Source organism: Strix aluco, chromosome 3 (assembly GCF_031877795.1).
Source record: "Strix aluco isolate bStrAlu1 chromosome 3, bStrAlu1.hap1, whole genome shotgun sequence".
Taxonomy (NCBI): Eukaryota; Metazoa; Chordata; class Aves; order Strigiformes; family Strigidae; genus Strix; species Strix aluco.
The window spans coordinates 81,405,125-81,432,678 of record NC_133933.1 but is presented as its reverse complement, the minus strand read 5'-3'; the positions used below and the strand labels follow the sequence as shown (position 1 = coordinate 81,432,678).

The 27,554-nt window shown below is 40.1% G+C and overlaps 1 protein-coding gene across 8 annotated transcripts in view; it reads left to right on the top strand.

The window, feature by feature from the left end:
- Window positions 1-3,611: 3,611 nt before the first annotated feature.
- The window catches only part of ARMC2 (armadillo repeat containing 2), a 70,292-nt gene continuing 46,349 nt past the window's right edge, over window positions 3,612-27,554 (top strand). For 2 of the 8 annotated variants that reach the window (XM_074819372.1, XM_074819377.1), the window contains exons 1-5: window positions 3,612-3,712; window positions 8,161-8,382; window positions 9,670-9,742; window positions 13,817-13,985; window positions 15,232-15,454. In XM_074819372.1, the coding sequence (XP_074675473.1) occupies window positions 8,165-8,382; window positions 9,670-9,742; window positions 13,817-13,985; window positions 15,232-15,454 (683 nt within the window). In that variant the 5' untranslated portion in view covers window positions 3,612-3,712; window positions 8,161-8,164. Of the gene's footprint in view, window positions 3,713-4,159; window positions 4,178-8,160; window positions 8,383-9,663; window positions 9,743-13,157; window positions 13,412-13,816; window positions 13,986-14,855; window positions 14,957-15,231; window positions 15,455-19,727; window positions 19,779-27,554 lie in introns of those variants that run through there. The other 6 variants (XM_074819379.1, XM_074819375.1, XM_074819374.1 and 3 more) reach the window with 6 other exon arrangements.

Sequence of the window (27,554 nt, the reverse complement as noted above, 5' to 3'; positions counted from 1 at the left end):
TTCAGTCCAGCTCACTATCCGCGTAAACGGCCCATACTTCATCAGTTTGTGAGGGTGTAAAGCCCTACTTAAACAGCGTACGCTGCTCTCCCCCTTATCCACCAACTAGTCATCATATACCCAGTGCTCTTTCCTGTGACAGATTTCCCTGCTGCATATAATGGAGATCTTCATGAACCTGTTTGATTAAAACTTATTAGGCCACCTAGTATAGGGGTTACTTCTAACTGCTGTAAAATGAACTGCTTCACCTGCCTTTGTAATGAGCTACAAGTGATATAAAACACAGAGCTTATTTAACAGCACACACCAGATGGTTTATGCAAAGTTGAATATGGCAGGAAGATTTTTGTCCAGATTGGGGGTGGGACTGTTGTTTTGTTTTGAAAAAGACAAAATAAATAGGGGGAAATGTGGATTGCATTGCCGCTTGTGTTGCTGAAATGGCACTGGAGGCAGCTCTTACAGGTCAGCAACAAGAAGCAGCAAGTATGATCAATGAACACTTGGCAGGCAAAGTGTTTAACACTGTTAACTAATTCTGAATAGCATTGAAATATAGACCTTGTATGCTTGGATATCCAGGTAAGTTTCATTTCTAGACAAATTTAATTTAACCAAACTGAAAATTGAGACTGGATACCAGCACAAAATCCCTTTCATGATTTTCAAATCTAAAAAATAATTTGAATGAATGGGACATAACTGAATACTTTGTATTTTTTGGTTATTTAGGCAGAACTGCTCAGAACACACTGCTTTTACCTCAGCAATCTCTTGAGCAAATACTGGCTTGCCTAGACCAAGTCAGTTTATATGTTTTGATGATACTTCCATCCTAAAGCAATGTTATTGCAAACAAGGAGTTTTAATTAAGTACTCACATTTAAAATAGGTGCTGAGAGAGTTCATTCAATAAAAAGCACATGAGAAAAGGGATTTAAGTGAGAAAGTTGTAACAGTTGAGACACAGCAGAGAGACATCACAAAAGTATTTGCTACAATTGCCAAAGCTCAGAAAATTAATAAAAAATTAACTCTTCAATTTGATGATCTAGAAAATAGAGAGAGGAGAAATAATGTGTATATGAAAAGGATTAAAGAAGAAGCCAAGAAGGAAGGCTTAGTGGGTTTAACTGGGTGAATTTTAAAATTGTTTAAAGAATGATGAGATGATAACAGTAAAAAGAGATTCAAACTGGCTTTACCAGGAAACAGATCTACACATTTTTTCTGTGAAACTTCACTTTTATTATCTCAATAAAAGAAATGTTCAGAAGAAAATAACAGAGAATGAGCTAACTGTGAATGATCTGAAAATAGCATGCACACACATGCACACACACACACACACACACATTCTTTTGGCCTTTAAGGAAGAATACACAAAGAAAAGCAAGTACAACACTAACAAGGTTTTCATTACTTCTGAGGTATTGAACTTGGCTGCAGAAGAAAGAGGACTAGATGTCTAATAATTAGAGATAAAGTAGAAGCTAGCAGAGATAATGGCATGTGTTATGTAAACCGTGTAGGGTTACACATGGAGATCTTTTTACTGCTATCATAATGCCTGTCAGAATCAAAAGAGGAACTGGAAGAGGATGTTTTTCTGGAAGAAAGAGGCATAGCAGGCTTATAACAATATTCAGAAAGACAAATTAAATTTAAAATGTCCACAGGGTTCTCATCTAACAAACATGAGGAAGTAAAAGTTACAATGTTTCTAAGCGATTAGTAAAAGGAACTTCAAGTCAGTAAGACATATATATATTTACATATAAATATATATATACAAGATTAATTTATTCAGAGAGTGCTTTAAGATATATCTGAAGTATGTTATAAAGGAACCAACAGAGAAGCTTGGTCAGATGGAGCTGTATTTGTTGCATTTTTCTATTATTCACAAAGAGATAATAACCACCCTCCTATAGTAGTTTTTAGGTAAATCTCAAAACATATTCAGAGATAGTGAACTAAGACTGTCCCTGTCAGTCACAAACAACCCGCTTGCCGCAACAGGCTTGTCTGCTGTTGTTACATGTCTGGAGATTTCCTGATAAGGGCCATGATCACATTACCCATCCTGGTAGTAGGAGGCACATGAGGGAGCTGTTCAGCAAGTGTCCAGTGCATCTGGCCAACTGGGTCGTGAAACCTGGAGGTGGATGCACCTTTGGTAGGACCTTGCCCAGGAGGCAGCTTGGGGGAGACACTGCAAGTGACCCCCTTGTGCCACTCCAACAAAGCTCTCCAGCCCGTGGGACTGATTTGTGCTATGGACGTGAAAATGACTCTCTTTCAGCCTCCCAGGGAACAGGAGGCAAGGAGGGGGTGCCACAGTGCTTCTGGCCTGGCAGGAAGCTGCCGAGATGAGTATTGATCCTGTTACTGTAAATCCAGTCTCAAAAGAACCCTCTAAGACTTAGTTTGAAGTTTAGAAGGCAGGCATTTTTTATTTGGTGCAGGGTGCGTGGGGGATCATTCCTCCTAACATGCATACACTAAAACAAAAGTTCATCTTTTATACACCTTAAAGACATAAATATTCATACATTTTCCAAGAAGTCTCTGCCTTTCTGCCTATCTACAACATTTATATAATGCTGGCACTGCAAAACTACACTACGCATGCGCGGGGTCTCGGGTGGTTGTCAGTGGTCATTCGGGGAGTTAGCCCCCTACTCCTTTTTCCCTTTTATGATCATGAGTCTTTTGAGGACAATTGCTTCTCCTTGGATGTTTCCCAACTCTGTTGTCCAGCCAAGTTGTTCTTGCTTATCCACCTTGTTTGAGCAATTCTGCCAGGATGCATCTATTCTCAAGGTTAGGGTGTCTTCTCTGTACACTTTAATCACTCAGGCCTTGTTAAATACAAAGTTAAACATTGTTTGGTAGAAGAATTTCTTAACATTTCCCCGTTTTGAGACTTCCAAAGCAAGATCTCTTTGGAAGTCTCACCTAGATTACATAGTTCTGATAATATTGTTGACTTCCAGGTATACACACTTGGGTACAACGTGACCATGTAAGGTATAATGTAATGCTTATCACTAATTGTCACAGGCCTCAACTTGCAGGCACCAACTGCTTGCAGGCATCAGCTAGCAGGCATCCATCCGACCCTCAGTGCCTGACCAGCGTGACACAGGGAAGGCATCTTGTGGCTGCTGCTACGCTGCGCTCCGTTCCCCTGGTTTTGTTTTACTGTGGAAAACTTTCAATGTCTCCATTTCCAATCTGTAAATCTGAGCTCAGAGAAAATGTATTGTAACAGGTCACATCCAGCATTTCCAAACCGAGTAACTTCTGTCAACCCTAACCCGGGCTTTTGCCACTCACTACACACACATGCGGGCCAGCACAGGCCGGGGGAAGCGCCCTCCACCAGAAAACCACCATCCTACGGGCCAACGCTGCAGCAGGAGCCCTCACTGCCCCTGCCCCTGGGGTGCGGGGTGCCGGCCCCGACAAGCAACGGCCCCGACCGCCGCCGGACGGTCACAGCTTGGTCACAGCTTGGCCCCGGCCCGCCGAGGCCCGCCGCCCCGCTCAGCCCGCCCCGGCCTGGGCCGCGCTGCGCATGCGCCTGCAGGTGCCCGCGCAGGCGCCTCGGCGTCTCCGGACTCCCCGTCCCCAGCTCCCGCAGGTGCGGCTGACGGGTAGCGGTACCGGCGGGCTGCCGGGCCGCCGGCTCTCCTCGGCGGAGGTGAGTGCGGAGCCTGCCCGGCCCCGGCCCCGGCGTGCTGCCGGGTCGGCCGTACTTCACCCGCGGCGCGGCGGCCGTGGTGTGTACTGTTGCCATGGGAACAGTGGGCGCCGGTGCCGCCGGTCGTGGGGGCCGCCCGCGGCGGGGAGGGGGACCGGGACCCCGACCCTCCGCCGCTGGGCAGGGGGTATCGACGGGGCCGTTAGGCAGGCAGAGCGCCTTGGGCAGCGGCCGGTGCCGGCGGCAGCCGTGCCCCGCCCGGCCGTAACGCGCGTCCCCGGGGGCTGCCGCCGCGCTGCGGGGTGGCGGTAAGTCGGGCGGGAGGCTTTGCAAAAGCGGCTGGAGGGGGAGAGCCTCCGGGCCGTTCCCCGGCAGCTTGGCGCCCACCGTGCCCGGGAGAGAGTCTTGTTTTGCCGGATTTGGATTGGTTACTCCGCGAAGCCCGGATCAGATTTTACTCCACAGGTGCAGCTTATTTGAGGAGTTCCTCTTGGACGTGTTATCTGATGGATGCACTGAAAATCTTGCTCAGTTGAGGGTTGCAGGCTCAATTTCTCGTGACTTTGTTCTCATTTCTTTTTAATAGTGATTTCTCTGCTTCAAAATTTCACCAAGCTGAAATTGTATCAGTTGTGATTCATAAGTTGCTGGTGTTTAAAATTCTATCTAATAATACTAATTTTTAGTTCACTCTTACAAAACCTGTATTTGGGTGCTAACTGTTCTAGAGATTTGCTTGGGCAGACAGAACCTGGAGTCAGATGTCTGTGAGCAGAGTGTTCACTGCTTGAGTTCAGGGTTTCTCCTCGCTCTACTTAGTGATTGCAAGCATACTCACTCTGTATGCTAGCAATTAAATGATACTGGTTTTGAGATGGGAGATAGGATGGCAGAGTCAGCGTGGTGCCACATCGGATGTAGTCAGCCACGCTTCTCTCCTGTGCCAATTGACCCGGGGTAAGGGCTGCGAGGGTGCAGCTATCTCACTTCTGGAGACAGCTAGGACTAATCTGGGGTTCTCTGATCCTGTACCGCTATCTACTGCTTTCAGATCTTTCTGTACAACCAGACCTCTGGAGTAAACAACTGGGGAAAAAAGATAAGAGAGCCCAAGTATGGCTTTTCAGGCAGTGGTGTAATACTCTTCTACCTTCCCGTAGAGAGTGAGAGAGGAGTGCAAGTTAAAGGCTACCTGGGACAAGATCTGTGTCTCCTAGTTATGCTGTCCTCATGGACACTGTGACATTCCCTTTATCTGTCCCCTGCTAGGATTGGGGAGCAAAATGGGAACGCTGCTGGATTTTCAGAAAGAAGCACTAAGAATTATTTCTTATTTGCAACTAAGATACTTTATTTTAAAAAGGGTATAGTGTGTGGAAAAAATAGAAAATCTTACAAATAAATAGAAAACCAGGGAGAGCTAGTCTTGTATAAACAATGAAAACCCAGGGTAAAACCAGATTGTGTGCTGAGCAGCCGGTCCCTTCAAGTCTCGTTCTGCTCCTTCATCCTATACTTCTGCTTTCTCCTTGTTGCACTCATTTGTTGAGCCTTATTTTATATTAGTCTTTGGCACTGTGATTGAGTGATTCAGATACTTTATGCTCATCAAAGTCAGGAAAGCTTCTGTTGACTGGAGGATTTTTCCCTTATGCACAGATCTAGGTAGTAGTTTTCTAGGAAGAACTGGCATAATATAGCTGAAGGTGCTTCCTCAAAGCTTCTGGGGTGTGGGATGCTGGAGAGCAGATGAAGCTTCTTTCTTGAGTGCTGCTGCAGCAGAGCAATGGCTTGATGCTTGAATGTTTCAGCCTTAGGCATTAAAAAGTAGAGAGTACAAATCATCTTTATCTGTCTTTTGAGAAAGAGGTGGTGGTTGTACTATGATGGCACAGCAGCCAAACTCATTCAGATAACTACTCGTGGTTTTTAAATGCTTGCAAGAAAGAGTAAGCTTTCTTATCCTATCAGATGTATATGTATATATACACACATATTTTATGGCACTGCTTACTTGTTTCTCTCTGTTCTATTACATTTTCTGGCTAATGATTGTGGGTGTCAATTAATAATGTATTGGTATCATATCACTACCACAATTCTGAATACGTATAATGCTACCTTACACCAAAATGATGAAGTGTTAAGGCTCTCATCGAGTCAGCGGTGAGTCTTAAGTTCCACCCACTGCTGTTGCCCCGTGACAGCTCCCAGCTCGCTCCACTCCCTGCCTCAGTACCTGGGAGCGGGGGCTGCTACCCGCCAGCTTGGGTGCTCCAGCAGTGGGGAAAGGCCATGCTCTCCCTCTCTCTGCTGAAGTAGCAATGCAGCAGTGAGCTCAGGCAAGGATTCAAATGAAATCATAGGTTCCCTTTGCAACATTAATTATTAAAACTTTGATTATAATGGATTGGAAGGGTGAGTAACAGTGCCCAGATAGTAGGACTTAACTAATTAAGCTTATAGTAGAAAAGTTCCTCTGCCAGTTTAAAAGAAATAGGTAAGAGGTGAAAGCTTCAACAATAAGTTATTATATGGAAGTTGGGTCTTAACTGTGGCAAATAAATGTAGTTCTAGGATAGAAAATATGCAGTTGTCAGTAGCATTAACAAAACCTTAAACTGATTGTGTCAGGGATGGTGCTGTTCCACAGAAACACATCATATCTCTCAGGTTACTTCTTAGTTTAACTATGAAAAACATCTATGTAAATCCCATCACATGCACATTTCCATGTCAGAGCACAGAGATTTAAGAACCGAAGAAAACGGTGTCCGTCAGAGATTAAGTGTAAAATGTGAGATTACTTGAGAAGATTTATTTTAACATTTAGGAAGGTGGATGGAAACATATAGACCAGAAAAGAAATGTGAATTAATTCAAATTTCTGATTCATAGAATCATGTTGATTATGTTTTAGTATTTAGTCACAGCTATTTTTTCCGTGTGTGCTGGATAATAACTGACATGTGGCCGATGCAGAAGACCCTCCACTTAAAGGTCAAAATCTTGACTCCCAGTAGCTGGGAGAATAGGGAATGGTGATCTATCTTCCCTGTTCAGTGAGGAATGGCTGTGTAATTACTCCAGGCAGACTGCCGCAGTGGAATTCCTTACTTAACTCTTTTGAATCATGTTTTAATAGAGAAGTAGGGAGCGTAGAGAGTCAAATTCAGTCACAGTGAAGAAAAGTAATGTATTAATGGTAGTTGGAAAGATTAAAAACACTGACAGGCTCAGGCTGCTGTTCCTGTGTTTTGCAATTACACATTTTTTAGTGAAAGAAGTTGGTGCACTGTTCCTTAGCATCCAATTTTATCTTGTGTAGTTCAGCTGAAGGGGTTGGGTTGTGTATTAATTAAAGAAACTGTGACAGAATGTACAGGCTCTCAAAGAGCAGAAGAGGCAGTTGGAAATGTAAAAATGCAGAACAGGAAGAAGTGAACTGAGGAACTAGAGAAATAGGATTTTTTGCTCCATAGTTTAGAAATAACCAAGACTGCGGTGTCTGATCGACTGTCGGTTCATTGACTAAACTATGTGAGAGAATGGAAGTTACCAGATGGTCTGAGCCACAGACAGTGCAGAAACATATCTTTCTTTTTAGATAAGTTTGAAAAGCAGAAGAGGAATTTTGGATGGTTTAAAGCCTAGGATGATTTTGTTGTAAAATGACGAGGATGATATCTACAGAGAACTGCACCAGGATTGTGATTGATTTTGGGGGGCTCGAGAGATGAAGCAAGTCTTTCACTGCCCACTGCATTTGCCAGAAGATGCAGCAGGACAGAACACTGATAGAAAGTTTGGGTTGATAATTTATCTTATGTTAGTATTATCTTTGCATGTGCTTGAGGGTGAATTGGGGAGGCAGTTCTCTTGGAGAAAAAATTTAATTACTTGTTCTTCCTTGTCTCTGCTCATCAATTACTGATAACTGTGCTTCAGTTTCTGATAATAATACCTCTTTGACTTACTAGGAAGTTGCCCTGGGTATGATTGATAACTTATATTGTGTCTTTCTTAAGTTCGTTGGAAAGAAAGTGTTTCTCTACAGCATATTATTGAATTTCTGAGATGTTGTATAAGTAATCAGGTGTTAGGGAACAGATTTTCTGTAGTATTGGAGAGTACCACATTTGGCCCAGAAAGCACTGCAGGTACTGAGTGTGGTGTAGTCTAGTTCCCTCTAAAAAACTAAAGGTCCTCCATGTCAGATACTTTCTGCTCTTCTTCAGTATTTTCCTACAGAACTGAGAAACAATGAGGGAAATGCAATGTAATTGAGCCTTATTTTCCATTACTTCAGCACTGTCAAGGATTTTGTTGTAATATCCTTTTTAACTACATTGTGGTAGCATAACCGTTGATAAATTAATACTGTAATTTAAAACTGGGAGTATATTTTGTGCCTTCCATATGTGTTGTACACTGCACTTCCTTTGCAGAGGAATGCAAGCTTCAAAGAATAAAATTACAAAAAATGCAGAACCATTCTACAGGCTTTCCGTGCCAAAGCAGAAGACCAGTACTGAGATTATAAATGAAGCCAGAAATGCTCTACGAACACTAAGAACTCAGAGACCGTTTACACCTGCAGAGGATCAAAGAAAACTGTTTGGATCTGGATCCTCGCGAGCTCCTCAAAATAGACCCCCTTCAGTTTTTAGGTACTGTGGCTTTAAGGTTTTTTTTCAAATATCCTTTAGTAGCAAGAGATTTGATTCTGTAATTATGTTTCCGGTGATTTTTTTTTCCCTGTGTTAATCTGTATTCTTAATCACATCCTTTAAATTCTTCTAGTGATCCTTACTGTTGGTGTTAATCTATATGACCAGGAAGTTCCTGTGGATTAGAGCTACCACAGGCAGTCTAGTTTTGTATGTGGAGAATAGTATAGGAGAATGGTCTGTAAGTCACCTTTTTCTTAAGACAGTGTATGCTTTTAATTGAGATAGTCTTTAGCTTTTCCTAGAAACTGTGAAAGCTTACTTGTTTCCACATAAACTGTATGCTAGATCTTTTTTGAGAGCTTTCTTGGATCTTTTTAAATATAAAATTGTAGGTCTTGAAGTTTGAAATGCTCATTTTTAAACAAAATTTATACTGCTTCAAAATTATTTCTATGTGGAGTTTTGTTATGTACTATAACTCACATAGCTCAATAGATCTGTCACTTGTGACAAAAGAGAAAAGAAATTGTATATTGGGCTTTTTAAATACATTTTCCTAGTCATTTTTTAGCTCTCCTTATATGCCAATCCTGTAATGACTGTAGGGAGGAGATATGAGCCGTATTTGTAATGTTAGGTGTAAGGCATGCCAGAAAGGATGCTGAAACATGTTTGAATGGCCATACGAGTCAGTGTCCATGCTGTTTTCATGGCAGCATGACTTGAGGAACTCAAAGTATCTGATATTCCTTACTGCATAGTGTTGTCCCCTTACAGAAGGCGAGAGCCTCAGAGTGACTTGGCTGTTTGTTGGTGACCATGTAACAAGGTCACTGTGGCTGACATCCATGCTTGTTCTGTCTGTGCTTCTCCTGTGTATGGGAAGGAGTGTGCTCATACCTGCACAAAGGGGTTTCTGCCCTGCAGTGTTCTGCAGCTTGTGTCAGATAGCTTGGACACTAACCACAGTTGGGTTTGTACATGAATTTAGACTTATATTAGAGAATTTATAGATGTGTATGTGATAAACTATCATGGCAGGTATACAGGCCATCTTGTAATTCTTCTCCCTTGATGCTGCTGGATTCCCAGATATCAAAGTCAAATAGCATTCCTGGAAGAATAGTGATACTGTGGAAGTGCTTTGTCACTCTTCCTTTCTTACTCCTTTTCCCCATATTCATTGGCAAAGGGAAGAAGCGTATAATTATAAAAAAACCCAAACAAACACCACAAAACACTGGGTCTACTTTATTCATATTATGTTTAATTTTTTTTTTGTAGTCTTCATGCATCCAGTTTTGATTTGGCTGAATCAAGACCAGTGTCTGGTGTTCGTCTTAGCCCACTGGATCATGTGAGTACTCTGGAAATAAGTCATGCAATACTGGCGTAAAAATATGTGTATTGGTAGTGTTAGGAAAAGATATGGTTTAAATAGGTTGGGGAGAAACAGAAGCCCATTGTAATGTTAGTCTGAGACTCGTAATGTCAGTTTTGTAATTTTTTTTCCCCAAAGAAACCTGAAAATAATTTAAACTATCTACATATTTCTGTACTGCATTGTAATTCTAAGTGACATTAGCAACAATCAGAAGATGGATACTTGAGTCAGCTTTCTTGTGTAAGATTACTAAAATAGAAAAAGGTCATGAGCATCACCATGAGCCAGCAACATTCCCCTGCTGCTAAGAAGGTGGCTAATGGTATCCTGGGCTGCATTAGGAGAAGTGTTGCCAGCACCTTGAGGGAAGTGATCCTTCCCCTCCATTCAGCACTAGTAGGGCCACGCCTGGAGTGCTGTTCTAGGCTCCCTGGTGCAAGAGAGACATGGAACAACTGGAGAGAGTCCAGTGAAGGGCCACAGAGATGATGAAGGGACTGGAACAAGGCTGAGAGAGCTGGGAACATTCAGCCTGGAGGAGAGAAGGCTCATGGGGGGATCTTATCCATGTGTATAAATACCTGAAGGGAAGGTGCAAAGAGGATGGGCCCAGGCTCTTTTCAGTGACAGGACCAGAGGCAATGAGCACAAACTGAAACACAGGAGATATATCTGAAGTTCAGGAAACACATTTTCTGCTGTGAGGGTGACGAAGCCCTGGCACAAGTTGCCCAGAGATCTTCAAAAGCTTCCTGGACATGGTCCTGGGCAACAGGCTCTAGGTGGCCCTCCTTCAGCACGGGGATTGGGCAAGATGACCTCCAGAGGTCCCTTCCAACCTGAACTATTTGTGGTTCTGTGATCAATAACTTGAAAGTAACTAGGTTGATTGTGCTTTCTATTTGACTTACACCTCTCTAAAATGTAATGATTCTAGTTTATTTAAAAAACAGATAGAGATACTTCTAAGTACCCCTTTTTCCCCCTCTGTGAAAATTTTGAGTTGTTTTCAATTTATAAGTGTATCTGCTCTTTAATTTTTTTTTTGTATTTAATCTTTAAATGTAAGATTAAGTCATGATCATTTGTTTAGTACCTGAGAGAACAGAGCATGCTAAAACATTTAAGTATGCTTGCTGTATATATTTCTTCAAGACAGTAGTCTAAATGTAGCATTCTTCAGGAAATTAGGGAAAAAAAATTCCAAGAAATGTTATACTTCAGTATTTTCAATAAGGTAATGTATTTATATGAATCAAATTTTAAAATTCTGACCATACTTGTATTTAGATTAAATATATCTACACTTAGATTTAAATACCAGTGTTAAGTTTTCATTTTTCTTGTGTGTGAGCGTGGAAAAAAACTAGAGAAAGCTACTGGTAAGACCAATGCAAAAACTGCCTTTTCTGCTTTACCAATGGAGTTAAGTTAGTATGCTGTAGATGTAGAGCTTCTGTTAGTCACAGTGGTTGTGGGGAGTGGGTCTCACCTGTTGTCTATCTTCAACTAATACTGGGGAGAGCTCTGAAGGATCGGACTGGAGACTTTCTAATAGATTCTTTATTGTAAGGAAATTGGTAGAGCACCTCGATTGTAGAGGACAATGCATTTATGTAGGGCACAACAAGGGTTTTGTACCAGAGGTTCAGGGGGACAGTCACACCCTCTAAGATGCAAGATACTGACATAAAAAAAACCTAGAACTTGCGTGTTTCTGCATATGCGTGATTTGTCTCAGTGTGATAGGAAGTGGCTCACATAATTTGAACACATTTGAAGTGCTTTGGAAATACTACTTTAGTGCTCGAAAACAAGTCGTAAAGAATAAATACGCCTCTAGAATTGTTAACACAAGTCTTTGGCATGGTTTTTTTTTGACAGATAACCAAATGAGTATTTATGAGGGAAATAAATAATTTTGAGTTTCAGTTGCTCTACTCAGGCTAGCTTTTGTTTGTGTTCTGCATCCCTGAATGTTTGCTTTTAAATCACAGAATCTTACAATGGTTTGAGCTGGAAGGGACCTTAAAGATCATTTAGTTCCAACCCCCTGCCATGGGCAGGGACACCTGCCACTAGACCAGGTTGCTCAAAGCCCCATCCAACCTGGCCTTGAACACTTCCAGGGAGGGGGCATCCACAAACTCTGGGCAACCTGTTCCAGTGTTTCACCACCCTCACAGTTAAGAATTTCTTTGTTTTATCTATCCTAAATCTACCCTCTTTCAGTTTAAAACTGTTAGCCCTCCCCCATCACTCCCTGATAAATAGTCCCTCCCCATCTTTCCTGTAGGCCCCCCTGAGGTACTGGAAGGCCACTATAAGGTCTCCCTGGAGCCTTCTTTTCTCTAGACTGAACAACCCCAGCTATCTCAGCCTGTCCTCATAGGGGAGGTGCTCCAGCCCCCTGATCATCTTCATGGCCCTCCTCTGGACCTGCTCGAGCAGGTCCATGTCCTTCTTATGTTGGTGGCCCCAGAGCTGAACACAGGACTCCAGGTGGGGTCTCAAGAGTGGAGTAGAGGGGGAGAATCACCTCCCTCGACCTGCTGGCCACACTTCTCTTGATGCAGCCCAGGATGCAGTTGGCTTTCTGGGCTGCAAGTGTACATTGCCAGGTCATGTTGAGCTTCACCAACATCCCCAAGTCCTTCTCCACAGGGCTGCTCTCAATCCACTCATTGCCCAGCCTGTATTTGCGCTTGGGATTGCCCCGACCCACATGCAGGACCTTGCACTTGGCCTTGTTGATCTTCATGAGGTTTGCATGGGCCCACCTCTCAAGCCTGTCAAGGTCTCTTTGGATGGCATCCCTTCCTACCAGTGTGTTGACTGCACCATGTGATTTGGTGTCATCAGCAAACTTGCTGAGGGTGCACTCAGTCCCACTGTCTCCAACAAATATGTTAAACAGCTCCGGTCCCAACACTGACCCCTGAGGAACACCACTCATCACTGTTCTCCACTTGGACATCGAGCTGTTGACCACAACTCTTTGAGTGGGACCGTTGAGCCAATTCCTTATGCATCCAGTGGTCCCTCTGTCAAATCCATGTCTCTTCAATTTAGAGACAAGGATGTCGTGCAGGACAGTGTCAGAAGATTTGCACAAGTCCAGGTAGATGACATCAGTTGCTCTTCCCTTGTCCACCAGTGTTGTAGCCTCATTGTAGAAGTCCACCAAATTTGGGAGGCACGATTTGCCCTTAGTGAAACTGTGCTGGCTGCCACCAATCCTTATTTTCCATGTGCCCTAGCACAGTTTCCAAGGAGGATTCACTCCATGATCTCGCCTGGCACAGAGGTGAGACTGGCTGGCCTGTAGTTCCCTGGGTCTTCTTTATTTCCCTTTTTAAAAACAGTGGTTATGTTTCCCCTTTTCTAGTTAACGGGAACTTCACCGGACTGCCATGACTTCTCAGATATGATGGACAGTGGCTTGGCCGCTTCATCCGCCAGTTCCCTCAGGAGCCTCAGATGCATCTCATTGGGTCCCATGGACTTGTGCACCTTGAGGTTTCTTAGATGGTCTTGAACCTGACCTTTGCCTTCTGCGTCTTGGGCAGTGTGGTGGGAGCCTTGCCAGTAAAGACTGAGGCAAAAAAGTCATTGAGTACCTCAGCCTTCTCCATATCCTGGGTAACCACGTCTCCCGTTTCCTTCCAGATAGGGCCCCCGTTTTCCCTAGTCTTCCTTTTATCACTGATGTACCTGTAAAAGCTTTTTTGTTGCTCTTGACACCCCTGGTCAGATTTAATTCTGTCAGGGCTTTGGCCTTCCTAACCTGATCCCTGACTGCCTGGACAGAAATGGCTTTCTGTGGTGGTAATGCTATAGATATCTGGCTTGTTCAGTGGAATGGTATCATTAGATTCTGGATATGAAAATTTCTTAATGAGCAAACCTATGTAACTTTTATCTGTTCTATTCTGAATTTAAGGCTTTGTATAAATCATTTGGTTTTCTATTTTTTTTAATTTTTGCTAATATGAAAGTGAAATTATCTGTGCTTTTATTAAAATGTTATCTTTATCTTTGTCACAGAAACCAATACTAGTCACTTTTGCAAAAGATGAAGATACTTCCATTTCCCTTCCAAAACCTCCTGCCGATGCTGCAGAGGTTAGAAAAGTCAGCAGTGCTCGGGCACGCTTATTGAGAAGAACTTCTCAGGGTAATTTCCTTTCTGCTAAAATGATTCCTCCTGATCAGAGTAAGAATGTTTTGATACATACTATTTCCTAGAAAAATAACTGCATGATAGCTTTTAATATTGTTAATTACATGAATTATTATATTATAGGACCTGTATGTCCTTTCAGAGTAAATTTTTAAAATATTTAAATGGCTTTAAGCCAGTTTTGAAAATGTGATTTCCAAAAGTGGTACTGGCTTTCACTTCTGAAACAGACTACTCAGGTGCCTTTTTTTCCTATCTAAGTAATGGCATTTTTACTGAAAGTTTTCTTCAATTGTTAAAATTAACATTAAATGCTGAAATGTTTAAAGAGATAATGAAATGGCATCATTTAAGGAGATTCCCTGATGGATTATTGAGCATAAAAGGAGGAGTAAAAAGAAATTATATGTCTTGACAGGTCTCCAACTACATCATATTTGTTGTTAAGAGTTTCATTAGTGGAGACTTAATAAAGGTCACTAAATGTGGGATTTAAAAGTCCTTTTCTTGCAGATGGGAAATGACTTGACATCTTGGTTTCCTGCATATTAGCTCATAATAAAATGTGCTGGAACTCTGTCTGTAATGAAGACTCATTTGTAATAATGATAATTCTTACATTGCCTGGGATTGTTACTTTATATGATAAACTGAATATGTCACTTGTTACCTTATCGCAAAATAAGTCTTATACAAAAAGTACTAAACTTCATGATTATTTACATATCCTATTAATATATATTTAGAATATGTACCCCTATATGTAGTGTAATCCATTAGCCTTAATAAGTTGATGTTACTAATTGGAGAAGTTGAGAATCTAGTGTGTAGTTATAGCCTGAGTCTGCCTTCTTTCCCCTTTGGGGATCATGCAAATGTTTACATAAGTTTTTTGTGCAGGTTCTTATCGCGTGTACATACCAAGGTACAAGATTAACAGCTACCTTTTGCTTGAGTTCCTTCATAATATTCAGATCCTGAAATATAATCACTTCTTCAACAAGGTACAATCCACCAATCGGTAAAAGGGAAATAAAAAAAAAAAAAAAGATGAAAGATTAAAATGTTAAAACACAAAACCAGAAAAATTTAAGAAATTATGTTCTTAAGAAGACTGCCTACTTTGCTCTAAGTAGCCTTAAGCTTTCTCACCTTTTAAATTGATACAAGCAAATTTTGATAATGTAACGTGACAAACAGTAATTAATTTTGAGCTTCATTGCATGTATTTATTGTCTAAGAACACTTCTACAAATTGTATTCTCTTTGGCTGTTTCAGGTGAAGAGAAGCTAGATTCTGAAGAACCAGCTATGATGAATAATCTTTGCAGAAGTAATAATAACTGCGTAGCAGAGCAGAGGTCATACACACCATTTAATGTTGAAAGCAGACAATTACTTCATAATGAGCATATCAGCAGATCGGAGAGGGAAGACTTCCTGAAAGGGACAGAAGGAAAATTTTTGTTTCAGCTGAGAAGAGAAAGGTCGGTATTGCTCAAGTATGGTAATGTGCGTCTTCCACACAACCCTCTTCCTTAGATATTCAATTGTGCAAGTATCAGAATGTTTCAAATTGATGGAATTTGAAGGTAGCACTATTTATGCATTAAACCAAAACTATGTTTAGATTATTAGGAAAAAGATGTTTATATTTCTGTTCCTAGGACATTTCTACACTCAAAAGACTAGTTTGTCCAAAAATTGTTGGTAGGAGGTTGCTCGATACGAAATAGCTTTCATTTCGTTGGATCATTAACATGTCAAAACTAAGTCTTCTAACAGTCGCATACTCAATTCAATAGAATACTTAAGTTTAAATTCAATGTGCTTGCTTTTACAGTTCAAGCCTTTTGTTTTAAGGTGCTAGACATTCTTCCCTTAGCTCCACAGACGAATAGAGCTGTGTTTCCAGTTCTGGTATTGGGGAAGTATGTAATCATACACAAAAAACAGGCTTAAACTTAGTGGCAATACAGGCAGAATTTTTTTGTTCATTTTTTTTTTTTCAATGACCGAACGGGTGTAAGAGATTAATAAGACTTATATGCATGCAATCTGGTTTTACTGAACCTAGATTCTTACATCCATTCTGTAATTCACAATTAAGTTTTTCTTTTTTTCTTTTGATTCAGATGTGAATTCTTGCACAGGGAGGATTAGTCCATGAACATACACCTATGTTCAGTAGGTGTATCAGTTGCTGCATTGGTAGTTGGATGAACAACTATTTTGTGCTAATAACTTCGACAGATAAGACAATCTTTACAACAAAGAATTAATAACTCTTTATTTTCAAAGCATCCTACAAACACTTGGTTACTATTAAATATAAATGTTTGCCAGTAGATATCTTTTCTAGCACGTTTTTATGCTTAGGAAAAATTGTTTCCTTGGATAACCTTAAGCACCTTTGATGTTAAAGAGTATATTCTTAATTTTATAAAATGAAATGCTTTTCAATTACCAACTTGATGATAGTACTGAATAGTTTGGAGAATGTTGTCCATTGAGGCTGTTACAGCAAATGATACATAGCAGAGCTATCATAGCACTCTTCTTTTATACAAAACTGAAAGCAGGATTTAAAAAAAAAAAAAAAAATTCTGAAAGACTGGAGACTTGTGAGAGCAAAGAAAAAGTTTCATGAGTATGCAGAGAGGGAAAACGAGAAAATAAGCCCAGTGATGAAGAATGTGGGTGAAGGAAAGTAAAGCACCCAGGAGAGTGCTTCAGTGCAGAATCATGTTCTCCCATTAAAATCAGTGACCCAAAAGATTTTAGGTAAAGACTGTATGGATTATGATACCACAGAAGTTACTGTAATTTGACTTTTATTTAGTAAAGGTATGGTGTGAAGTACTTTAGTATTGCAGTTGAAATGAATAGGTAGTTAATGGTATCCAAGTGTCTCTAATGAGAAAGAGTCAGTTGATACTTCTATTAATTGGAAAGAATGACCTTTGTTCTGAGCCATAATTTTTAAACTTGCAGGTATGATTGAATAGTTAACTCCTTATACATCCTTGCTATCTGTTCAAAATTATATGCTTCTCCTTTATAAGCTTGAGAGCTCTGCAAGTTTTTGGTTTTGGGTTTTTGTTACTGGTGCTTTTTGTAATCACCCATTCATATGGCGTTCTGTACCACGATCATTGAGTTTTCTGGTAGCCTGAACCACAGAATGTCATGATTTACCTTGAGTACCTTGATAATTTTTGAGAATGACTGGCTTCTCTACTGAAATATTCTTAGGAACAGGCAAAAAAAGCCTGTTACCAAAAAGATTGCTCATTGCAACATGAAGTCTTATAGGACGTTTTCAGTTCGGTTTCTCCGTGTACGAGTAGTTTTAGAAAATATAAAAAGTTGAAAGGGGAAAATTACAAATTTTCAATTTTCTATTCGTCAACTATCATTATGCATATTTGAAGAACAGATTGTCAAGGTTCATTTTGCGTAAACTCCACTGGCTTAATTTCTTTATGACCTGTTACTTACTGTTCTGACTCTTAACGTGATAGCTAAGCTACTAATGATTCTAACCATAAAAAATGGAATGTTAATGCATGTAGCTTGTCATATCCATGTTTGAACTAGGGAGAATAATACTAGAGGTAGTTGAATCTCATCCATCACTTAAATTAAATCTCAAATTACTGGCCTTAAGATAATACCAAAACATGTTTTCCAATCTTGTTCTGACTAGTTTTCTCCAAAGTAGAAGAGTAATGTAATATTCCTCCCTCTTCCTGTGCTAAATGCAAGATCTGTGTTTTTGAATGTTGCATCTTTACCTTCTCCTGTGGGTTGTGCATGCTTTCTGTGTACTTGAGACAGATGATTTTTGCCAGTGCTGCCTAAGAGATGCTGCCTGTGCTGCTTTATACCTTTGCACCAAGGATTGCTAACAACATTTAGATGCTCATATGGCTTAGAGTACCAGACATACCTGCAGTGCTGTAATATGCACATGTGGTGGTTTGACCTTGGCTAAATGCCAGGTACCCACCAAGTCGCTCTATCACTTCCCCCCCCATTCCCCCTTTTTTCTCAACGGGGCAAAGAGGGGAAAGCAAATAAGATAGGAAAAAAGACCAACCCTTGTGGGTAAAACAAAAGTAGTTTTAATATAAGCAAAGCGAAGGAAAGGTCCGCGTGGAAACAAAAAAAACCCAGATTTATTCTCTACTTCCCATTAACAGGCGATGTCGGGCCTTCTCAGGAAGCAGGGCTCCAATACACGTAGTGGTTGCCTTGGAGGGCCAAGGGTGACCCCACCCCCTTCCTCCTTTTTCCCAGCTTTATACTCGAGCAGACGTCATATGGTATGGAATATCCCTTTGGTCAGTTCGGATCAGCTGTCCTGGTTGTGTCCCCTCCCAAGATCTTGCCCACCCCGTCCCACTGAGGGGGGAAAATGTCGGAAAGAGCCTTGGTGCTGTGTAAGCCACAGCACCGTGAGGGCTGATATAGGGGAAAACGAATTCTGGCTCAGCCAGACCCAGTACAGCACAAAAATAATACAAAATGCTTTCCCTTTAGTAAAAGTCGAAGATACCTCATCTGTATCAACCCAAATAGTTCATGCCATCATATGATGGAATGGCTCTAGGTAATCTCAACTGCTCTCATACATTATAACTCATTGCTAAGACTTATGCCAATAAACATTGCGAATGTTTCAGTATTCACATATGATATTACACAGGTCAGACAGACCTTGATCTATATCTGTTTCGGAGTTCAGAGATGTCATTCGTCACCTGACAAGGCAGTTGAAAGGTATCACAAACCTATCCTTCAATATAGTTTGTTGAGTGTGGTCTTGATAGCAGTTGTATATAAAAGGTTCCAGTACCATTAGAGGGGTCATTGCAGTAACAGGGTTTTGTCATTCTTAATAGAACATGTTTACAGGTACTAGATTATTGCTGTGATTAGATTGCATCTGCTTCTGTGTCCTAAATACTCAAGGCATCTTGTGTGAAGTTAGAAGATATTTTCTATTTAAAGTACATTGTATTCAGGAGTAATAGGATGAAGGCTTAAAGGAATGTGAAAACTTTTATTACCTGGAGTCCTGACATTCTCCATATGAAGTGGTTGTGTCAGCCTCAATTCTGTATCCCAGTGATTTAAAACCCTTGCAGGAGTTAAGCAACAGAATTATAGAAATAGTACACTTCATACAGGAGAAGGTGCATGAGACTCTTTACTCCCCTTTCCCCACGGTTCCTATATATGTACCAAAATAACTTTTCTAATAAAGCTGTTTTTCTGTTCATGATGAAACTGTAGAGAATGCCAAAATAGCATGGCAGATTCCTGTCATTAATGCTATTACATTTATTTCAAAGAGAACAGAAGTATTTTATTCCAGCACGAAACTTGCTCACTTTCTACCTCAGATTCTTTTGTTGTCCCAAGGACTGATGAAAAGAATGAACAGCGCTAATGAAATCACTATTGCTTTATAAAGATACTGGGGGGAAAAAAGAGAAAAGGACCTTTTGAGGGGAAGAGTTATTTGTCATTTTGTTTGCAATTCTGTTTTTCAAATAACCATCTAGTTATAATAGAATAGGTATATTAATTGAAGCAGATTGAATTTATTGACGTGTTGCCTCAGGAAAGCAAGAAGCAATTTCTGACAATCATAAGGAAGCTGAGTTTTGTTTACATCTTCATCCAGCCATTGTGCCTTGCCATCTATTGTGATTGCTATAGAAATGAAACTTCTAAAATGTTTTCTGCATTCATATATTTCAACAGAAGTGTCAACAGTGATGGCAGATTTGCTGATGAAGAGCAACAGTTTCCCTCGTGAGAAAAGATGAATTTTTTTTTTTCTCCTCCTCCAATTTCTCAATATTCTGAAAGCTTAGCTGTCATTCCAGGACTCCATAGAAACATAGGTGCCTTCAATGAGGAAAAGCTTGGTGGCAAACAGTTGATTCCCAAGTGGCCTGCTCTACACTTTTTTTAATAAGTGTTTTCTATAAATACCTACAAAATGATTAGAAGGTGCTGTAAAGAAGATATACTGTGCCCTGTTTTCTATCACCATTGCTGTCCTTATTAAATGTCTGTTTGACAGAATCCTTGAGAGGTATTCATCAGCTGCTTCTGTAAGACTAGTTTCTTGTGCTTTTTAGAGTTTTGGAATGCTTCAATATAAAGTGATAAAAGCAGGGGACAAATGAATACTGGGAATCATTTCTGTCTGATTGCTTAAACTGGCTTCACATCTATGCCCAAAATATTCATTCCTTTTTTCCTCAAAGACAAGAATTCCTACAGAGATAGATTTCTTTCCTGTAAGGCACACCCATTCTGTTTTGCTCTGGATGAATTTTTGAAATGAATGACATGGTGTGGGTATTAGTTTGTTGTATGGTTTAGCTGATATTGCTGAAGATTCTCCAGACTTCTTTCAGGATTTGTCTTTTCTTATTATATATATTCACAACGTCTGAAGTTCTCATAAAGACAGGGAAACAGGAAATTAATCTACTCCTAATTAATCTTTCTCTATTTCTGTCTCAGTTCCACTAGCTATTGACACCACTAATTTAATAAAGAAACAATCGAGTGGCGGGAAAGCTTTCACAGGTAGAGCTTTCAACAGTGTTTTCCAAAGTATGACAACTACCCTTCCAAGAAGGTGCCTGTTTTTGTATAAGGTTAGGGGATACTGAGAGAAAATTGGGAATGAAGAATTCTTTTTTTTTAGAACTTTTTATAGACTTCTGAAAAGAAGAGCAATAGATTACTGTTATCTCTGGTGTCTTCACTTGTGAGAGAGTGGAGTTTAAGTTCATTTTTACTGCCTACTCCAAAGGGAGTCTTTCCATTCTAGTAATTAGTTTCAGGATGAGGTCATTGGTCTCAAAATCTGGAGATCTAGGTCTTGAGGGTCTTTCTTACCAATTGAATAGTAATTCTAGAATGGGAAAGTGTGCCATGCAAGGGTTAAACAAGGAGTGCCAATTCAGTCGAGGTAGGACTATAGTAACAATGGATTTAGATTGAATTTTTGTTTAGAATGAGAATGCTTATGCAAGATTCAAGTTAGGAAGATAAAGATGCTGTGGTTTTCAGACCCAAATATATTTAGGCTAGTATTTTAGGTGTTTTTTATGGTTAGAATTAGGCTGTCAGTTGTCTGCTTGCTTAAAGATACCCTGCCACAAATAGATAATTGTTTATTTTCTGTATTAGGCAGAAGATGCAAAGACTGTGAAGAATAAAAAGGATAAGGATATAGGTTTTTCATCAACCTCTATTATTCTTTTAAGCCATACTATAACGTATGCATGAAGTTCTTCATCAACAGCCTGTATAAATAGAATACTATATTTTTATCGCTGGAGCTGTCATATCTAATGGACTATGCCCATGATTGTGTTTATAGAGGAATTGTTATTTGCTCATCTTTAGGATGACTCAGAGTGTGGTTGGCCTGTTTGTCCACATATTTTTGCAAATTATGTTGCCTTCCTACTATTTATCCTTTCTCATATCAGTGGTATCAGTTATAGTCTCAGTTATAGTTTTCCTTTCCTTTGTTTTTGTCTTTTCTGGTGGTGTTACTTATGATATAATCCTCTACAATTCCTGAAATAATTTCAGGACATCTATATTATCAGCTTTTCAATAATTTGCATGCTTCTGAAAAGCTTTGTAGCTGAGAAACAGGACTGAGTAGAGGTTTATGTAATTGGTTTAATAGTTTATATTTCTTTTAGCTGTCAGCAAGTAATTATGTCTCTGTTACATTTTCTAAAAGGAAAATAGTCTCTAAAAATTGAGCTGTTATACCAATTCTTTTTTCTTTGAGGCATACCTATTACTTACTTCCACACTTTGTATCTATTTTGTTTGTCCCTGAGATGACATCATAGAAAGGAAGGTTCAATGGTAGTTGAACAAAATAGGGATACGTTCTCTTAAGTGGCTCAGTGAAGGTCAATTCTTTGTCTAAAAAGATAGAGTGCCTTTCAAGTGCTAAGTTATGGGTCAGGAAGAAATAATTTGGTTTAAACCAAAACAAACCCTCAAAAACATATTCCCTACTATTCAACCAATAAAAGACAATACAGAAAACTAGTTCTGATGTCCTTTTGGCAACATAAAATGTCTGGATAGTATAATTAAATAGGAATAAATGGATTAATGAAAAATGCTAATGTTAATTGGCATATGGAAAAATTAATTTCTGTGAGAGTGAATTAGAAAGCAAAACACTAATTTTTGTCATTTTGCCAAAAGCTAAAAACAATTCCTATTAGTTGCTTTGGCAAAAATACTAGGATGTTGTTTACACATCCTTTCAAAGTCTACAGAGCAATGTCTTGTTATTAAAATCAGTAACTATGGTTTAGAGCTAGAACTCTTGTTTCCTAATCACTAAACACTGATGGTGGAAGAATCACGGTAGCAGAGGGCTTATGTTCTAAAGCGGTAGTTCCTAAGCATTGTGTAACTGAATGTTGTCTGAGAAAATCAGTTGCAGAGTCTCTCGCTTGCTCCAGCTTCACATCTGACTCCCCTTCTCCTTTGCCTTGGGGCTCTTGCACCACCTTGTCCCTTGCTGCTGACTCAGGGTCTGCTGCATTGTCCTTCTTGCTCTGATTCCCAGGATCACCATTAGTCCCTTTAAACTTTCGCTGGAGCTGCCATCCCTCTTTTTGAGATGAAGCTGCTGAGTCTGGCTGTGCCCTTGATAAACTTGGTCTAGAGCCTTAGGTATCTTTGCACCATGCTCCCCAGTGCTCCTGCCAAGAGACCTGATGGGCAGTTCATGAGACTACAGTTCTGAATAATTCAGAAAAACAATAACTGGCAGTCAATATCTAAGCAACCCATTGGCTGATGCGCCAGAGGGTTGTGCCGTTGTCCAGAGGGACCTTGACAGTCTGGAGAAATGGATTGACAGGAGCCTCATGCAGTTCAACAAAAGCAAATGAAAAGTCTTGCACCTGGGGCGGACCAACTCCAGGCACCAATATATACTAGGGGCTGTCCAGCTGGGAGGAAGCTTTGTGGAAAAAGACCTGGGGGTCCTGGTGGACACCAAGTTCATAGACCAGCTCAGGTTGCAAGGGACCCCAAAAGATCATCTGGTCCAATCTTTTGTAGAAAAGGGAACCTAGATGAGATTATCTAGCACCGTGTTCATTTGTGTCTTGAAAACCACCACCACAGCTGGAGTGCTGGCTCCAGTTCTGGGCTCCCCAGTGCAATAGAGATATGGAGCAGCTGGAGAGAGTCCAGCTACTAAGATGATAAAGGGAGTCCTTCATATGAGGAAAGGTTAAGAGAGCTGGACTGTTTAGCATGGAGAAGAGGAGGCTCAGAAGGGGTCTTACCAATGTATATAAATACCTGAAGGGAGGGTATGTTGTGACACCCTTGTTGGTTGTATTGCAAGAGCTCTTCCTTCTCCCCCGTGGCAAGCACTCAAAAGAGGAAAAACTAGTTATTTTTAGAGACTTACTCGTTTTATATACTTTCACAACACATCCGCACAGCTTTTCCCTTTGTAGTCCATCTAGAATTTGGGAATCTTTGGTTGAAAGGAAAATACACAACTGCTTAAATAGCCAAATGATCCTTACCAATAGAAGGCATGCCATCCTGGATACTGCTAGCATTAAAAATAAACCCAGATTACCCTGTAGATATAGTCACACTCTGAATATACATGTCAGTAACATCTCAAAGAACAGTCTTTCTAAATGGCATACCTGTTTCAGGATTACCCATGACTGGGGGGACTGAGCTCTGATCTAGTCTGAAAGAGCACCTTTGTGCCTAGTAGTCCTTTTGATACATCTGGTTTGCCTGAGCGGGCCCCCAGGATCTGCTTAGCATTGCTCTAAATCTATTCATACCACTTAGTCAAATGTCTTGATTTTGGGGTGTAGATACATCCCAAATTGCTCTCCTAGATGTTTGAAGACCTGAAAACATCGATATATCAAGGATCCAGGATAAAATTTGTAAAATTTTGAGTCACATTTTTTGGTTTTAAAATAACTATAATAAAGGAAGTTTGTGGGGACTGAAGGAAAATACATTGGGGAGAAATTGACCCACTCTTGGGGGAAAATGGAAGAAAAAAGAAGGGTGGGGGAATGCATTAGGGTGAAAAACATGAAGGCAAAAGTTGAAGGAGAATTGCAGGCAGGGCACCTCAGCAGCACCCTCTATTTGCAGGAGGCATCTGAGAAGATTTTTGGTCACCGTTAGAAGACACTGAGCAAGATGGACTTTCAGCGTGAATTATAATTTTTATATATTTTTGTTACATAAATGTCTAGTGTACTTTTAAATTAAGTATGACTATTTTTTACCTTATCAAAATAAAGACAAAAATAAAGGGCACTAAGGACAAACAATGAAACTATCAGGGGCTTAGATTTGTTTATGAGGAAGGAACTTAGAAGATTAGAACTGTGGTTCTATAGATATAGAAAATGCTCTGCGGATATAGATGTGTCAAAATTGTATGCTTATAATTACATTTTTCTGACTTAAGAAAAAGTGCATCAGAGAAATAAAAGGAAATTGAGAAGCAATAAACTCAAATGCCTTAGAAATTTATTTAAAAATAAACTGAATCCTAACCCCCAACTAAATACTACTTTACTTTAGAAAATGCTACTAGAAGTTAGCAGTGAGGCCAGCATTTTATCAAGAGCACATGGATAATAAGAGATCTTTCACATGGTGGCAACACAGACTAAGGCTTCTTATCAGGAAGGAACTTCTGAAGAGATTTTTCTGTGAGTGTCTATACTTATCAGTTTTATGTCTTCTTCTGATACACTCAAAAGAGTTAGTCAAAGAATAGCTTTTGGACTAACTAGACCATGTTCTGTTTCATATTTTTATAAAATGTATGTAAATGTATGTTCTGTAAATTTTAGTAGTATTGTAGTTTATGCAGGTGATGCCTTCAGAAGTCAGTGCTCTGCGTTTTTTCAAGTATATTCCAAGTTACCTTTTCTGGTTTAAATGTTTCTGATGTTTGAGATATACTACTATTTGTAAACTTTTGTGTGGAGCTGACTGAGAGAAAATGGTGTTTTGTTAGTCTCCATAAAGTCTGTGGATGTTAAGCCTAATATTCTATTTCTGTCAATGAACCACCACCAGTTTGGAGGTTCTGATGTCTTCAACCACCCCCCAACCCTAAAAAAGTTGTATTAAGCAGTCATGTAGAATTTGCCAACAAAAGATACCTATAAATACAAAATCAGGGTGCTCTGCAGCATCTTGTTATCTTCCGGATCACAAAGTTGGTAATAATCTTCATTTCCTTGTTTAAAATGGAAATCAAATGTATTTCCAGACACCAGCAAGTGTCTACTGTGTATGGCTTCCTCACGGCATTTACCCAGGGCATGTTATGCACTGTCTGCCTGTGAGTAGCTCTCTGCCTTTGTGAGACTGTTCAGATTCCGGCTGACATGGGGTAGTCCGAGTTCCAATCTGTACTTCAGGAGAGAGAGTCCACAGATTCAGTTTACATGGGTCCAAGAGAAGAGGCTTATAATGTCAGGAGAAGCAATGTCATGTGAGATCTCGGCACTTGCAGAAGCAGATAGTATGGGGCTTACCCCCTGCTCTTTTGCTCATTCTGTGTTATTCCTACTCTTCTCTTTGAAAACTAACCCTCATGTTCTTCATCCTTTATTGCACTCTCTCAGTTACTGTGCTCCTCTGTTCTTCTTCCACTTCCGTATTTTCTGGTTTTGCCTCCCAAAGTTATAAGAATATGTAGGTGTTACAAGAACCTTACCATGAGGAGAGGGAGTGTCTAGAGGTAATGCCTTTAAGTTTGACAATTCAGAAAAGATGATCATGTTCTCTCTTCTTTCTAGTTAAGCTTCACTACCTCACTGATCAAAGGTGCTTGTTACAGACAAATCCATAGAGAAGCATTAACTTGATGCTATTAGGCTGTGTGTCCCTCTTAACTGGTAACTAAATAATTGTTGGGGCACCAGGGCTACATCTGTACTAATGATTAATAAAAATTAAACAAAGGAGTTAGTCTCTGTCTTGGTGGCCAGCTGCTGTGTCATGGGTTATGTTAATACAATGAAAGTATTTTTAACCCTCTCCCTACCACACACAAAGTATTGGCTGGGAAGATCCCTAACTCTTGTTTGTCTGCGCCCTGTGCCAAGGCATTTGTCCACAAAAGTACTACCTTTCTTGCGCCAAAACTGTAGCAGTGACCATGCTAAGGATCTAACTGTACGGCAAGGTGTGGCCCAAAAATCAGGCCCATTGCCAGACTCTGTTTTACAAGTAAAGAGGTACCCAGATTCTCAGATGTTTAAGGCTCTGCAATATGAGGAAAGAGCCCAAGCGCTATTCCTCTGTTGGGATCTCACACTCATGTTTGAGAAGCAGACCTTGCTGTTGTGTGCAGGTTTTTTGGAGTGAGCTAGTCCAATTCTTTGCATCTGGGATGCAGTTCTTAGAAATGTAGTTTTCCCTGGAATACCACTGAAGGTGAGAGTTTGCAGATTTACCATTAACAAGGGGTTAATGTCAAGAACAAGCAAGTAAGTAAACACATAGAGTTCCTGAATAAATGCTGTTTTCACTTAATTATACATGGTTTCACTGGGGAAAAATACTGAACACTACTGCAGTGCTGGCTCACCTTCCCTTTGGAAGTCCTCGTAGTCTGTGTATGTTCAAGAAAGCCATGTTCCTCATAGGGGCTACTGTGATCTCTCTTACATGAGAAGGATAGAGATGATCCAGTTGCCAAGTTCTTTTTCCTCTGTAAGTCATCAGAGCCTCTGTCAGTTGATTTCTTGATGAGTCCCTTATCAGATGATCAGATTTCTGCCAATTGACTTTGTTTCCAAGGCAACCACTCTCTTGACAAGCCAGTTCCCTTCAATAGTAGGTAACTTATTTTTTAGAGTAGGCTGATTACATTTTAACTGCATAGTTCTTAACAAGATATTGCTGCTTAAGTTTCAGCCCTATGTGAAAGTGAAAAGATAACAAAGAAGGAAAAGTCTCTGTAACTAAAATGGAGTTGGCAGCATGGTAAAGATACATAAAGGGATTTTATAATCTCTCACAAAATTCATAAATTGTACATACTCCCTAAAGATAAGCCTGTGTATCAGTCATTCTCGTTTATGTATGTATTCAGTGTATTCTTTTTCTGAAAATAATGAGAGTTCCAGTTAAGCTGTTTAACTTATGAGGATGTTTCCCAAAAGTATGGATAATTCTGTGAATACCAGCAGTACAGCAATCTGCTTTCCTATTCACATAGGTCTCTAAACTGGTTGATACTGGTGTTTAAGAAATCATAGGTTCCAACCAAACTTTTTTTTTTTACACAGTTCAAACTTTGACACGGTCTTACCCTTTATCTCTCATATGTGGTTCTATCTGATAAGTATTCAGGTTACCACGTCCTTTGCTTCAATGTCTTTTCAGCTGCTTTTGTTTCCTACAAAACTTGCAGGATTGTCTTTGTTGAGGTTTCTTGGATTCATCCTGTGGATTTACATTTTAGGGGAAGAGGCACAGACAGGATATAGTTACAAAACT